This window comes from Nannospalax galili, unplaced genomic scaffold (assembly GCF_000622305.1).
Source record: "Nannospalax galili isolate Female #2095 unplaced genomic scaffold, S.galili_v1.0 scaffold979, whole genome shotgun sequence".
Taxonomy (NCBI): domain Eukaryota; kingdom Metazoa; phylum Chordata; class Mammalia; order Rodentia; family Spalacidae; genus Nannospalax; species Nannospalax galili.
In genome coordinates, this window is record NW_008343671.1 from 1,687,592 (window position 1) to 1,700,386 (window position 12,795).

The 12,795-nt window shown below is 46.1% G+C and overlaps 1 protein-coding gene and 1 long non-coding RNA gene across 8 annotated transcripts in view; both read left to right on the plus strand.

Moving 5' to 3' along the window:
• The window catches only part of LOC103739612, a 13,088-nt gene extending 9,788 nt beyond the window's left edge, over positions 1–3,300 (plus strand). Inside the window, exon 3 of the long non-coding RNA XR_003850600.1 lies at positions 2,537–3,300. This is a non-coding gene — a long non-coding RNA (uncharacterized LOC103739612). The remainder of the gene's footprint in view (positions 1–2,536) is intronic.
• Positions 3,301–9,377: 6,077 nt separating this feature from the next.
• Pou6f1 (POU class 6 homeobox 1) overlaps positions 9,378–12,795 on the plus strand; it is a 32,817-nt gene continuing 29,399 nt past the window's right edge. For all 7 annotated transcript variants that reach the window (XR_003850599.1, XM_029566876.1, XM_029566873.1 and 4 more), the window contains exon 1: positions 9,378–9,690. Coding sequence is in view for 2 of the 7 variants with exons in the window: in XM_029566869.1 (XP_029422729.1) it covers positions 9,633–9,690 (58 nt within the window). In the remaining 5 variants the exon portion in view is untranslated. The remainder of the gene's footprint in view (positions 9,691–12,795) is intronic.

Consider the following 12,795-nt stretch of genomic DNA (forward strand, 5'->3'; position numbering starts at 1 on the left):
TGTAGACCAGGCTGGCCTCGAACTCACAGAGATCCACCTGCCTCTGCCTCTGCCTCCCGAGTGCTGGTATTAAAGGCGTGCGCCACCATGCCCCCCTGAAACCCTATTTCTAAAAGACCCTCCCCCCCAAAAAGTTCTGTTTCATTATGTAGCCCAAGCTGGCCTCTAGTATCAGTCTCCCCAATGCTGGGATGCCAGCTGGTGCTGCCAGGCTTGGTGGTGTTTTCTTTTTTCTTTTGACAGTACTAGGAGTTGAATTTAGAGCCTCCTGAATACTATGCTAGTACTCTACCACTGAGCTATATCCCCAGCCCTCCCCATCCCCCTTTTTTAAACTTTCTGTTTTGAAACAGGCTCTTGAACTTTTGTTTCTGCCTCAGGAGTAGCTGAGATGACAGGCCTGCACTACAGACCAGATCAAGCCTGGATTTAATAAATAAATATTTCTTGTTTCTTTGCCACTGCCTCCACTGCCGCCGCCGCCGCCTCCTCCTCCTCCTCCTCCTCCTCCTCCTCCTCCTCTTCTTCTTCATTTTTTTTCTTCTTAATTTTTTAATTTCTTTTGTTTTTTGAGACAGGACCTCCCTGTAGCCCCAACTGAAATTCACTCTGTAGGCCAGGCTAGCCTAGATCTCGAAGAGCTTCATCTGCCTCTGCCTCCTGAGTGCAGGGATTAAAGGTGTGTGTCCCCAAGCCCAGCCTTGTTTTGTGGGTTTTTTAAAACTTTTTAAAAAAAATTTCTTTATTTTTATTTTATGTGTATGCATGTATTGCTTGCATGTAGGTAAGTGCACCCGTGTCATGCAATGCCCACGGAGGTCAGAAGAGGCTGCCGGATCCCCTTGGACTGGAGTTACTGAAAGTTGTTAGTTGCCATGTGGGTGCTGGGATTTGAACCTGGGTCTTCTGCAAGAACAACCAGTGTTCTTAACCGCTGAGCCATCTCTCCAGCCCCTGTTGTGTTTTTAATACATACTGTTTTTCCTTTTGAGACATGGTTTCACTGTGTAGCCCTGGCTAACCTGGACCGACCTCACTATGTAGACCAGAATGGTTTCATGCCGAGCTACTAATAAAGACTTTCAACAGTAGAAGCAATAACTATACCAACCAGTTTTGTTGAAGCAGCTTTTGTTTTATGATGGGGGTCCTAAGCTAGGCAACATTGTACACACTACTAATTCCAGCATTCAGGAGACTGAGCAGGAGAGGATTGCTACAAGCTTCAGGCCATCCTGGGCTACAGAGTGAGTTCCAGGACACCTGGGCTATGTATAAGACCCTGTTTCACTCCCTGCCCCCAAAGAAACCTGTTTGGCTACTCCCTGAACACAGTACCTAGCTACTATGTAGCAGGAGTGAGGGGGCTTTACGAGTTCAATAAATGTTGGTGAATTCTGCCAATTTATTTCCTCCTCTGAGCTTTCTTTTCCTCTATTTTAATGTTTGCTGGGGTTTTTTTCTTTCTTTTTTTTTGGGGGGGGGGTCTTTTTGAGACAGGGTCTCCCAGCTGGCCTGGAACTCACTATGTAGACCAGGCTGGCCTCTAACTCACAGAGATCTGCCTGCCTCTGTCTCCCAAGCTGGGATTAAAGGCGTGCACCACCACGCACAGCGTTATTTTTTTTAATATTTTTAAATATATTTTATTTATTTTTATTTTATGTGTATGAGTTAACACTCATGCCTACATGTATGATGTAAGTTCACCCTTGTCATACAATGCCCACAGAGGTCAGAAGAGGGTTTCAGATCCCCTGGAACTGGAGTTACAGACTGTTGTTACCCAGCATGTGGGTGCTCAGAATTGAACTTGGGTCCTCTGCAAGAGCAGTCACTGTTCTTAGCTGCTGAGCCATCTCTCCAAACCCTGTTTTTGTGTTGTTTTTTTTCTTTTTTGGTCTTTTGAGACAGGGTCTCCCTGTAGCCTCAACTATCCTGGAACTAACTATGTAGACCAGGCTGGCATCAATCTCACAGAGATCCACCTGCCTCTGCCTCCCAAATGCTGAGATTAAAGGCGTGTGCCGCCATGCCCAGGTCCCTATACCATTTTTTTTTTTAATGGGAGATTTACAGGCTTATTGGAGAGAAGAGGAGGAAGAGGGCAAAAGCCCACATTTCTTCAGCATTTCAATCAATAACCTCATTTTCTTCTAGCAGTTGAAGTGAACTTCTTATGAATAATGCATGATAGCCTGATGAATATGCACATGCCTGTGAGGTCTGGTGAATAATTTATGAGCTATACTGTTCTTCACCTTGTTACTGTATAAAATAAAACTAAAATAAAATTACCCCCCCCCAAAAAAAACCTTTTTAAAAAGGCATATTTACCCTTTGAGCTGCTAGGGGGTCTGTCAGAGTCAGTAATGGCGACCCATCAGTACAGGTTCATGTCACTGCTAATTAAATAGAATAAAACACTGCATTTCAGGAGGATGTAAAAACGGGACATGCGTAGCCATACTCTATCATATGCAAGTTGTCTAAAATTCTGACTCCTTACCTTAAGACATCCTTGTATTGTCCGCAGCACCCAAGGGCCATTCATACATCTGTAGTCCAGTGTCCTCACAGTCTGAAGAGCAAGACAGTCATTGCTTTGTTTTATGAATACTGGCCTCAGAAGCCTTGGGAATGCTTTGGTGTTCTTCTACCCTTCATGGCTGAGAGCTTTTCTCCCGATGACCAACCTGAGCAACTGCTGTGTCATACTTCAACTCATTCTCATCTGCCCTTGCCTCATCCCTTCAGCAAGAACACTGGGTGTCTTAACCTGGTGGCTAGAGGAAGGCCAAGTTACCCATGCAACCGAGGGAAGTGCTTGGGAATATATTCATGGATCCCAGTAGAACTTGGTTGTTCTATGACAAGTTCTGTATGACTTGAAAATGGGTCAATTCTCATGCCAAGGAAGGTGGGACCCCCAGGACTTATCTACCAAGAAGCCAGGAGCTTTCTAGGCATTGTGCCAAAGAGGGCTCTCATTACCCACAAAGTATCTTTCATAAGCTGAGTGCCTGGAGAAGATGAGGAGAAAGAGGACAAAAGACCTTGTCATTAACCTTTTAGGTAAATTATATACATTCTCAAGAAACAGAGGGTCCAATGAGATGGGTTAGTGGGTAAAAGTGCTTGCCACCAGGCCTGATGGCTTGAGTTTGATCCCCAGAAAGCACATGGTGGGAGGGGAAAAAACAACTCCTGTAAGTTGTCCTCTGACCTCCAGATGTGCCCCCTGACACACACACACACACACACACACACACACACACACACACACCACATACACACTAAAATACAGAAAAAGAAGAAACAAAGTGACCTAAAAACTGTAAATTATATTATGAAATTATCAGCTCAATGATGTAATAAAGTAAAAATATTCATTACAACAATGTGCTATTTTGATTTAAGAAAGTTTCTTGGAGGAAATAAATCTTGAGAAGAGTTTTCCAAACAAAGAAATGACCCAGTTAATTAGAATTCAAGGATGAATGGCCGAGAGTACCTGATGTGGGCCCCACCAACCTTTCAAACCTCACTTTGGGCAATTTTCACATCACTTCCTGTGTTCCAACTTGCTCTGCACAGATGATTATTCCTCCACCCTCATTCATAGGTTGAAATTCTAACCCACAATGTGATGGTATTTGGAGACCTTTGAGATCTGATTAGGTCATCAGAGTGTATCTTCATGAATGACATTAGTGCCCTTGGAAAAGAGAATGCAGAAGTTTCCTCATCTTTCCACTGTGTGAAGCTATCTGCCTACGAATCAGGAAATGGGTCTTGATAAGATATCAGATCAGCCAACAACTTGGTCTTAGACTTCCCAGCCTCTAGAAACCGGGAGAAATAAGTTTCTTTGCTCAAAGTGACCCACTTTATAGTACTTAGAACAGACCAAATAGACTAAGACAGCCACAATGATGCACTTTCAGTGTCCTGAACCCCAAGCTCCTTCCTGCCCCATGGCCACTACCTGTACTGCTCCTCCTGCCTTCTCCCTGTCCCATCTTCTAGCTTTACCTAGGACTCCCTCCTTGCTCTTGGCGTCATTATCTTCTATCACCATCCTTTTTTGGGTGGGGTGTGACAAGGTCTCACTATGTAGCCCTGGCTGGCCTGGAACTCGCTGTGTAGACCAGGCTGGCCTGCTTCTGCCTCCTGCGTGCTGGTCTTTATATCACCTTTTGATTGTAGCACCATGTTTGGTAGTATATTTGTGTATTTACTTTTTGCTTAATGCCTATTTACAAAATTCAGTATAATTTCAAGAGAGGAGTCCATTTTGTTTTCAGTTAGACATTAGTGCCCAATTTAGTCCCCGTTCATTGAAGATAATAAGTATTTGTTGACCAGATGAAATCTCAAAAGGCGTAGGAAGTTGGAGTGAGGAAGAAAAAGAAATGTGCTGGTCTGAGGATCCTGTTGAAGAATTTTGCTTCCATCAGAAGCGTAAGGAAGCTACTGGTGGCATCTTTCACATGGAAATATATTCATCTCCAGGGTGCTGGGCAAATGCTCTACCACTATGCTACACCCCCAGATCCATTATAGTTGTACCTATCTATTTATTAAAATCATGTATATGTGTGGATATGTGCATGTGAGTGAAGGTGCCCTCAGAGGCCAGAAGAAGGTGTTGGATCCCCTGGAGCTGGAGTTACTGGTGGTTCTGAGCCACTCAATATGGGTTCTGGGAACTGAATTTGAATTCTCTCCAAAAGAAGTATGTTCTCTTAATCTCTGAGCCATCCTTCCAGCCCCATTGTTGTTTTAAGTATACAGTGACAGATTTTATTGCAAGAAGACTGCAAACACAAAGTATTGGTGCTAAGTGTTGGTGAAGATGTAGAACAACTAAAACTCCCATGTTCCTGGTGCTAGAATTCTCATCCATTACGGTAATGCTATGTATTGGTTCAGACACTAGAAAACTACTTAGCATTATCTACAGAAGCTAAACATATATCATTAACCTATCATTTCCACTCCTCAGTATCTACCCAAAGGAAAGAAATGTATGTTTACCAAAAAGATTTGTGCATGAATGTTCATAGCAGCTTTACATATAAGAGCCTAAAATAGGAAGCAAACCAAATGCTCATCAAAAACAGAATGGAGAATTGATTGTGGTGGTACACTTGTAATCTCAGCACTCAAGGGACAGATGGAGCAAGATCTTGAGTCCAAGCCAGCCTGGGCTAGAGAGAGACTCAGTCTTAAACAAGAAAAACAACCCCAGAATGGATAATTTGTGGTATCATTATGTAGTGAAATACTACATATTATTAAAAAAAAAACCATTGAAGTCAGGCATGATGGAACACTTTTGTAATCCCTGGACTTGGGAGGTGGAGGTGGAAGGATCAAAGGTTCAAAATCAACCTCAGTTACATATCTAGTTTGAGGCCAGCCTGGACTACATAAGACTGCCTCAAACAAAAACAAATGAAGCTGCAAAGCTACTGTGTGGTGACAGAAATCACTTTGGGAATGTTTTGACTATCAAGGAACATCAGGGAATTTTCTCAGGTGTTGGAAAGACACTGTGTCTTGTGTTGAATAGTGATTATATGTATGTATATGTAAAAATCTGTTAAAGTGTACACTTAAGATTTGTGTACTTTTCAAAAGAAATAATTGTCACCGCCATGGTGGCCTACACCTGTAAGTCCCAGCACTTGGGAGGCAGATGCAGGCAAATCTCTGTGAGTTCAAGGTCAGCCTGGTCTACATATTGAGTTCCAGGACAGCTAGGGCTACAGGGAGATCCTGTATCAAAAAACAGAAAAAAAAATCAAGGAAATAATTGTCTAAAGCAGTAGATGTGCTAATTACTCTGATATGATCGTCATATGTTGTACATATGTATTAAAATATTTCGCTGTTCTCCATAAGGAGTACAATTACTGTGTGTGAGTCAAAAAGAAAAGCACACTGGGGCTGGGGATATAGCTCAGTAGTAGAATCTCTGCCTTGAATGTATAACCCTTAGGGTCAGTCCCCAGCACTGTAAAATAAATAAGTAAATAAATGCGCGCGCACCCCCCCCACACACACACACTAAAGAAATTGTGTAAGGCCCTATGTTTACTCCCTAGTACCATGGCGTACATACATAAACCAACAAAGATTTATTGTACCTTATTGTACTTTATTGTATGTTACACGGCAATAAAAATGGAACAAAAAAGTAACATAAGTTCTTCAAACCTTTTTTTGGTCTTTTTGAGATAGGGTCTCCCTATAGCCATAGCTAGGCCTACTATGTACAGTAGGCCTCAGTCTCACAGAGATCTGCATGCCTCTGCCTCCCACGTGCTAGGATTTAAGGTATGCATCACCATGTCTGGCTTCTCCAAATGTTTTTTTTAAAGATTTTATTTATTTTAATTTTATGTGTATGAGTGTTTTTTACCTGCATGTATGTAGGTCTACTACATGCATGCCTGATGCCCTCACAGGCCAGAAAAGGGCAACAGACCTCCAAAACTGGAGTTATGGATGTATGTTAGCCACCATGTAGGTTCTGGGAGCTGAAGCCAGGTCCTCTGCCAGAGCAGCCAGGGCTCTTAATCACTGAGCATCTCTCTAGCCCTTGTTCTTCAAACATTTAAGCAATGAAGCCGTGTATATAATGTCAAAAGCTTCCTTTTCCCAAAGAAAGCTGATTCCCATTTAGTGTATGTCTCCCTGATCTTCTCTGGTCACATCCATGTCTTTCTTCAAACTGTCTCTGATATCATGTCACCCAGGGCCTTTTGTCTATGTGTGGCACTGCTCTGGATAGCTTCAGTTGTCAACCTGACACTCCTGGGAAGAGGGAACCTCAACTGGGGAATTTCATCTGTTGGACTGGCTTGTGGGCATGTCTGTGAGGCATTTTCTAGATTATTGAATGATGTGGGAGGGCCCAGTCCAATGTGGGTGCTGCCACCCTTGGGCAGGTGGTTCTGGGATGTGTAAGAAAGCAGGCTGAGCACAGGATACAGGAGCAAGTCAGTAAGCAGCATTCCTCTGTGGTCTGTGCTCCAGTTCCTGCCTCCAGGTTCCTGCCTGAGTTCTTGTCTGACTTCCCCCAAAGATGGACTGTGCCTTAGAAATGTATGTAAGATGAAATAAACCCTTTCCTCCCCAAGCTGGTTTTGGTTAGGCTTTTATCATAGCAATAGAGAAGCAAACTAATACAAGTACATAGAATTAGGAGTTTTTGCCTTCCTGTAAGTTCAGGGGCAATCACTGTCCCCTTTCTTCACCTAAGGAGTGGAAGGAAACACAAAGATGAGCAAATTACAACCAAGATACTCAAAGAATTTACAGCCACAGGGAGGAACCCGACTCTAGAACAAGCATCAAGCCTAAGAAGTGTGATAGGGTGTCATGTCACGTAGGGCTTAGAGGACCGTCAAAAGGGTACTGATACCTTATGGCTATATAGAGCTTACAGTCTCCAGAGTTTTTCACATATTGGCTATAATAACTTAATGCTGTGAAACAGTGATTGTAATTAATTACCCCTCCCTTTTTGTGAGACAGGGTCTCCCTGTAGTCCCCACTGGCCTGAAATTCACTATGTAGACCAGGCTGGCCTTGAACTCACAAAGATTCACCTGCCTCTGTCTCCCAAGTGCTAGGATTAAAGGCATATGTCCCCACACCCTACTCTAATTATCCTTTTTAAAAAAAAGATTTATTTTTATTTATGTGTGTATGTATGCCAAATGCACTGTGGTGACCTTGGAGGTTAGAAGGTGTCGGATCCCATGGAGCTGGAGTTACAGGTGGTTTTGACCCACCCAACATGAGTGCTGGCACTCTTAACTGCTAAGCCATTTCTCCAGCATTTTTTTTTTTTACTCTTTTGCCCCCATTAGCCTGGGAACTCACTAAATAACTATGTAATCCAAGCTGGCCTTAAACTCCTAGCAATCCACCTGCCTCAACCTCTTGAGAACTGGAATTATAGGCATGAATTACCATGCCCAGTTTTATGTGGAACTGGGGATTTAAGCCAGCTTCGTTCATTCTGGGCAGCTCTTTTTTTCTTTCTTTTTTTTTTTGAGATGGGGGGGTCTCTGTTCCAGGCTGGTCCCAAATTTATAGGTTCACTCCATTTTCAGCCTCTAGTCGTTGGTACTACAGGTAGGGTAGTGCCAGGTTCTACCCGCCTTTTATAAGAGCGCAGGACCACTAGTGGAACATCTGGGAGGAAAACACAAAACCAAGTTTTTTTACTTTTGACCCATTGGTTACCACCAGCAGTGCCTCCTCACCGGCCCCAAGGATAAAGCAGCTGACAGGCCCAATTCTGTTGCAAACTTTTGTGAGCAGAACCTCAGGTAACCTGGAAATGTGCCCCCCCCCCCTGCAGTCAAGAGCCACCCGGTGCTGCTCTGCTCCTCCTCTCCCCTTAAGCACCCGAGGGGCTTAAGGGACAGTCTGGGAGGGTCCCACTCTCCACTTCCTTTCTCCTAAGGCTGCCTCTGTCTACCTTAAGGTCACCCTAGACCCCAAAATGTGGGGAAGAGGGGAAGCAGAGGCTGACGGCAAGCCGAGCCGCCTTGACGTTGGATTCGTCCTTGGATGGATTAGCCTTCCTTCTAATTGTCACTCTTTCCCTTTCCTTTGGGCTTCACTTGTCCACTACTTTCCCGTGGCCCCCAAGCCAGCCTTTTCTTAGTCTCCCCTGCCTCCCACAGCCACTAGATAAACCAAACCCTCCCCACTGCCGCGGCCACCAAAGCCACCAAAGCCGTAGCTTATTTCTTCTGCATTACAGTAAACTTTGTCTTTCTTTTCACATCTCGTACGCAGGTAGGAGGGTTAGAGGAGCCTTCGGAACCTGGTTCCCCTCCAGGATGTGCAGCCACGGCTGCTCGGAAGGTGCAGCTAGACTGAGCGCTGTCCCGGGCCTGGGAGGAGTCCTGAACTTGAGGTTCACGTTGAGAAGGGCAGCTGACAACCCGAGCATCACAGTCGTCGTTGCCCCACCCCTGGGCAGAAGGGAAGATGCCACAGGGTCCCTTGTGGAGACACCAGCGGTCCAGCTCCTACTCTTGGACCCCCCCTCCCTCCCCGAAATGCAAAGACCTTCTGCGGGAGGGAGGGGGCTGAGTAGCCCTGTCCACAGGCCTTAGGTTCCCATCCCGGGAGACAGCTGGGGTCTGATTCCTGAGGGTCCCCTTCTCCCGCTCCCCTTCCCTGGCTGGTGGCTCCCCAGAACTGCTGCCTCCCTGAGCGCCGCCCCCGGCGGCTGGCGCGGGCGGTGCAGCATGCGGCAAAGCTCTTTGCATAAATTATGCTCATGACGCAGCAGCTAAAAAAATCCAAGTAGCAGGAGGGAAAGGGGGGAGGGGGAAGGGGGGGCAGTGGCAGGGGGAAGGAGGGGAATCTGTACCTGGCCGCCCCCACCCCCAGCGTCCCGGCCCGCTCCAGGTCCCCTCCGCCGTCCCGCGCAGCCCACCGAGCTGCTCTGGCTCTGCCCAGCCTGGGTTGGGGGCCCGGGGACCGCGGCGGGTCCCGACCGGCTCCGGGGCCCAGCGAGCCGGGCCCAGCCGCACTGGCTTCTTTGTCTGCGGGCGGCGGCCTCAGCTCCGGCCCCGGGCCGGGCTGTGAGATGAATGTCTAATCGGTGGCCGCCGGGCAGCGGGGGCGAAGGCGGCTGGGCTTCGGGCTCCGGTAAGTAGCGGGGTCCTGGGCGGGGAGGGGTTTGCACGGAGGGGGAGGGGGCCGGGCAAGGGAGGTTTCGGGTTTGGTTAATATGCAATGCCCGTAATTAGCATAATTTATATATTTATGATAAAGAGAGAAAAAGGCGCGGGGCTGGGGCGGCGGGCTGCGGCCCGGGCGGCGGGGAGGTCCAGGAGCCAGACAGGGCGCGCTGCCCACCTGGGGCCGGAGACCCCAGGGCAGCCCTCGCCGCGCCGGCCAGGACTCGCAGGAAGGGGCAGTGGCCAGGTGAACACGGCGGGAGCCCTCCCTCCCCGCCCCGGCCCAGGTGTGGTGCGTACGACTCGGGGGAGGCTCGAACCGCAGGGGAGGCTCCGCATCCAGAGCCCCTGGAGACCGCAAGCGGGTTCCGTCCCGCGGGAGAACCTGGACGCTCTAGTGCCCCAGGATCAGGGCCAACTGAGCAGCCCTGGCGACCCGTCACCTCTCTCCTTCCGAATCAGCCTACTCCGAGAGTGGGACAGTGGGTTAGAGACCTGAATATTGCTGGAAGGGTAGGGGAGTGGTGGGAGGGTCACCAGGGATCAGAACGGGTGCACTTCATAAATATTTAATGGAAATATTACTATTAATACTAGTTCATAAAACAGGCCCTGCTATGCTCCCTGGACATTTGCACCTGGCAAGGCGGAGGAGCTCCAGGGTGTCTAATAACCTTGACTTTGGCGATGAATCACCCCCTCAGTTGTGATAAGCCTAAAACCTTTACACAAGGCCTCTGCTGCCGGGCTGGTGAAAATAAAAAGGCTGTCAAGAAGCTTCGGGCCCTAGGTCAAAGACTAGAGGCTCTTTGGAGAGGTTGGGAAATGTAACCTATTTGCTCTTGTCCCTTGTTCCATCCACATAGCCCTGTTCCCTTCGTTTTGGTAATGTAAGGCGGCCAACACAGCATGATAATGCCAAGTATTCCATTTCGTTTGAAGTCTGGGTGCTTAGGGTGGTGTTTCTGTGACCCAGGACTTCCCATGTGTGAAGCCACATTCCTTCATGGTTCTACAAAAATACTCCCCAAATGCCATACTCTGAACATTTCAGACAATTCAGTCCTGGGGTTATCTTTCTGGAGTGAGCAAGCAGAGCATCAACATGAAACAAATCAAATACCAGAGACAGGAGAGAGAAGTGAAGGGAGAAGAAGACTGTTTTTTTTCTTTTTTCTTTTTTCACTGGAGGCATTACCTGGTGTTTTAGAAAACTGAAGTCGTGACATACACCTGCAAGCCCAGCACGTGGGAGGCGGAGCGGGAGGATCCACGTTCAAGGCGGGCCTAGACTACATAGTGAGACTTTGCCTCAAGAACCAAAAACTAGACAAAACGAAAAGCCCAAAACAAAACACCAATAACTATAAATGTAAAAGCAGGGAGTGGGGCACTGGCAAGATGGCTCAGTGGGAAAAGACGCTGCCAAGCCTGACCATTTCAATTTGATTTCTGGAACATACGTGGTAGAAGCAGAAAGCTTACTCCCGCAAGTTGTCTTACCTCTACTTGCAAGCTGTGGCCCATGTGCACCACGCACTCACATGTCCACATACATGCATATACACACAAAAAAATAATGAATGTAAAAAAGATAAGAAAAAAATCTGGAGATACATCTCAGCAGTACAGAGTATTACATATGTTAGCTCCTGGGTTAAATCATCATCATCATCACCATCACACACACACACACACACACACACACACACACACACACACACCAAGATGATGATGAAGAGAAAACTTTTATAGTGAATCAGAAGAAATTTGTGCTGCCATGCAGGTCAGTGATACAGCATTTGCCCAGCATTCACAGGGTCCTGATTTCAAACCCAGCAATGAAAAAAATAAAATTTCTCTTCTAAATCTTCTCTGCTTTATGAAAAAAAAATCTGGTATAAACTCATATCTCCCCCCGCCAAGATTTAATTACTGTGAAATTGCAATAGTAGTGCTTGGGGTGTAGTTCAATGGTAGAGCTCATGCTTAACATGCACACAGCCCAGGGTTCAATCCCCAGCCAAATAAATAATAATAGTAATCTTTTATATTTCTTGATAGTTTAAGATTTAAAAGATTTTATATGAATGCTTTACTTCAACTACAATAATAACAATAGAGTGGGAATGTAGCTCAGTTGATAGAGTGCTTGTCTAGCACTCATGAATCCCTGGGTTCAATCCCCAGGATCTTGTAAACAGGGTATGTACACTTGTAATCCCAGCACTTGGGAAGCACTGGCAGGAGGACAAGAAGTTCAAGATCATCCTTAGCTATGTAGGAAGTCTCAGGGTAACCTGGATTATATAAGATCAACTTGTCTCAGTAAAGGAAAAAAAAAAACACCCACAATAACAATAACAACACATATAGTGTTTGCGTGTTAGGCCCTATCATAAACATTACCAATTTAAAGCTAGGCATAAGACTCTAGTAGCACAAGACTATAATGATTAGATGATTAGCTTAGGCTAGAAAGAGAGACCCTTTCCAAACAAAGTTAATCCTGGCAATAACGCTCGAGGTCAGTACTGTAGTTTAGCTCCCTTTATTGGGGAGGTTTGAGGCTTGGCGTGATTACTCATAGTAATCAATATACCTTGCTCTTCTGTTTTTAATCCCACACTTAGCCTGGGATGCACAGGTTTCTACAGCACTGGGATGTTGAAGCAGGAGGATTAGTTGAACTCAGAACTTGAAGTTGGGGCAACACTGACTTTATCTTATATAAATAAATTTTTAAAAATAAACAAAAGCCAGACATGGTGGCCCATACCTTTAGTCCTAACACGTAGGAGACAGAGGTAGGTGGATCTCTGTGAGTTCCAGGCCAGCCTGGACTACATAGTAAATTCAGGCCACTTAGAACTACATGGTGAGACCCTGTCTCAAAACAACCTCAAACAAACTAACCAACCAACCTCATGGTCTTTTTGAGTTGTAATGAGAGAGTGGGACTGAGGAGAAACTGGCCAAGAGAGGGATGACTGAGGACTTTGGATGGCAATTTAGAAAGGGTTAGGTGGTCTCTCTCTCTCTCTCTCTCTCTCTCTCTCTCTCTCTCTCTCTC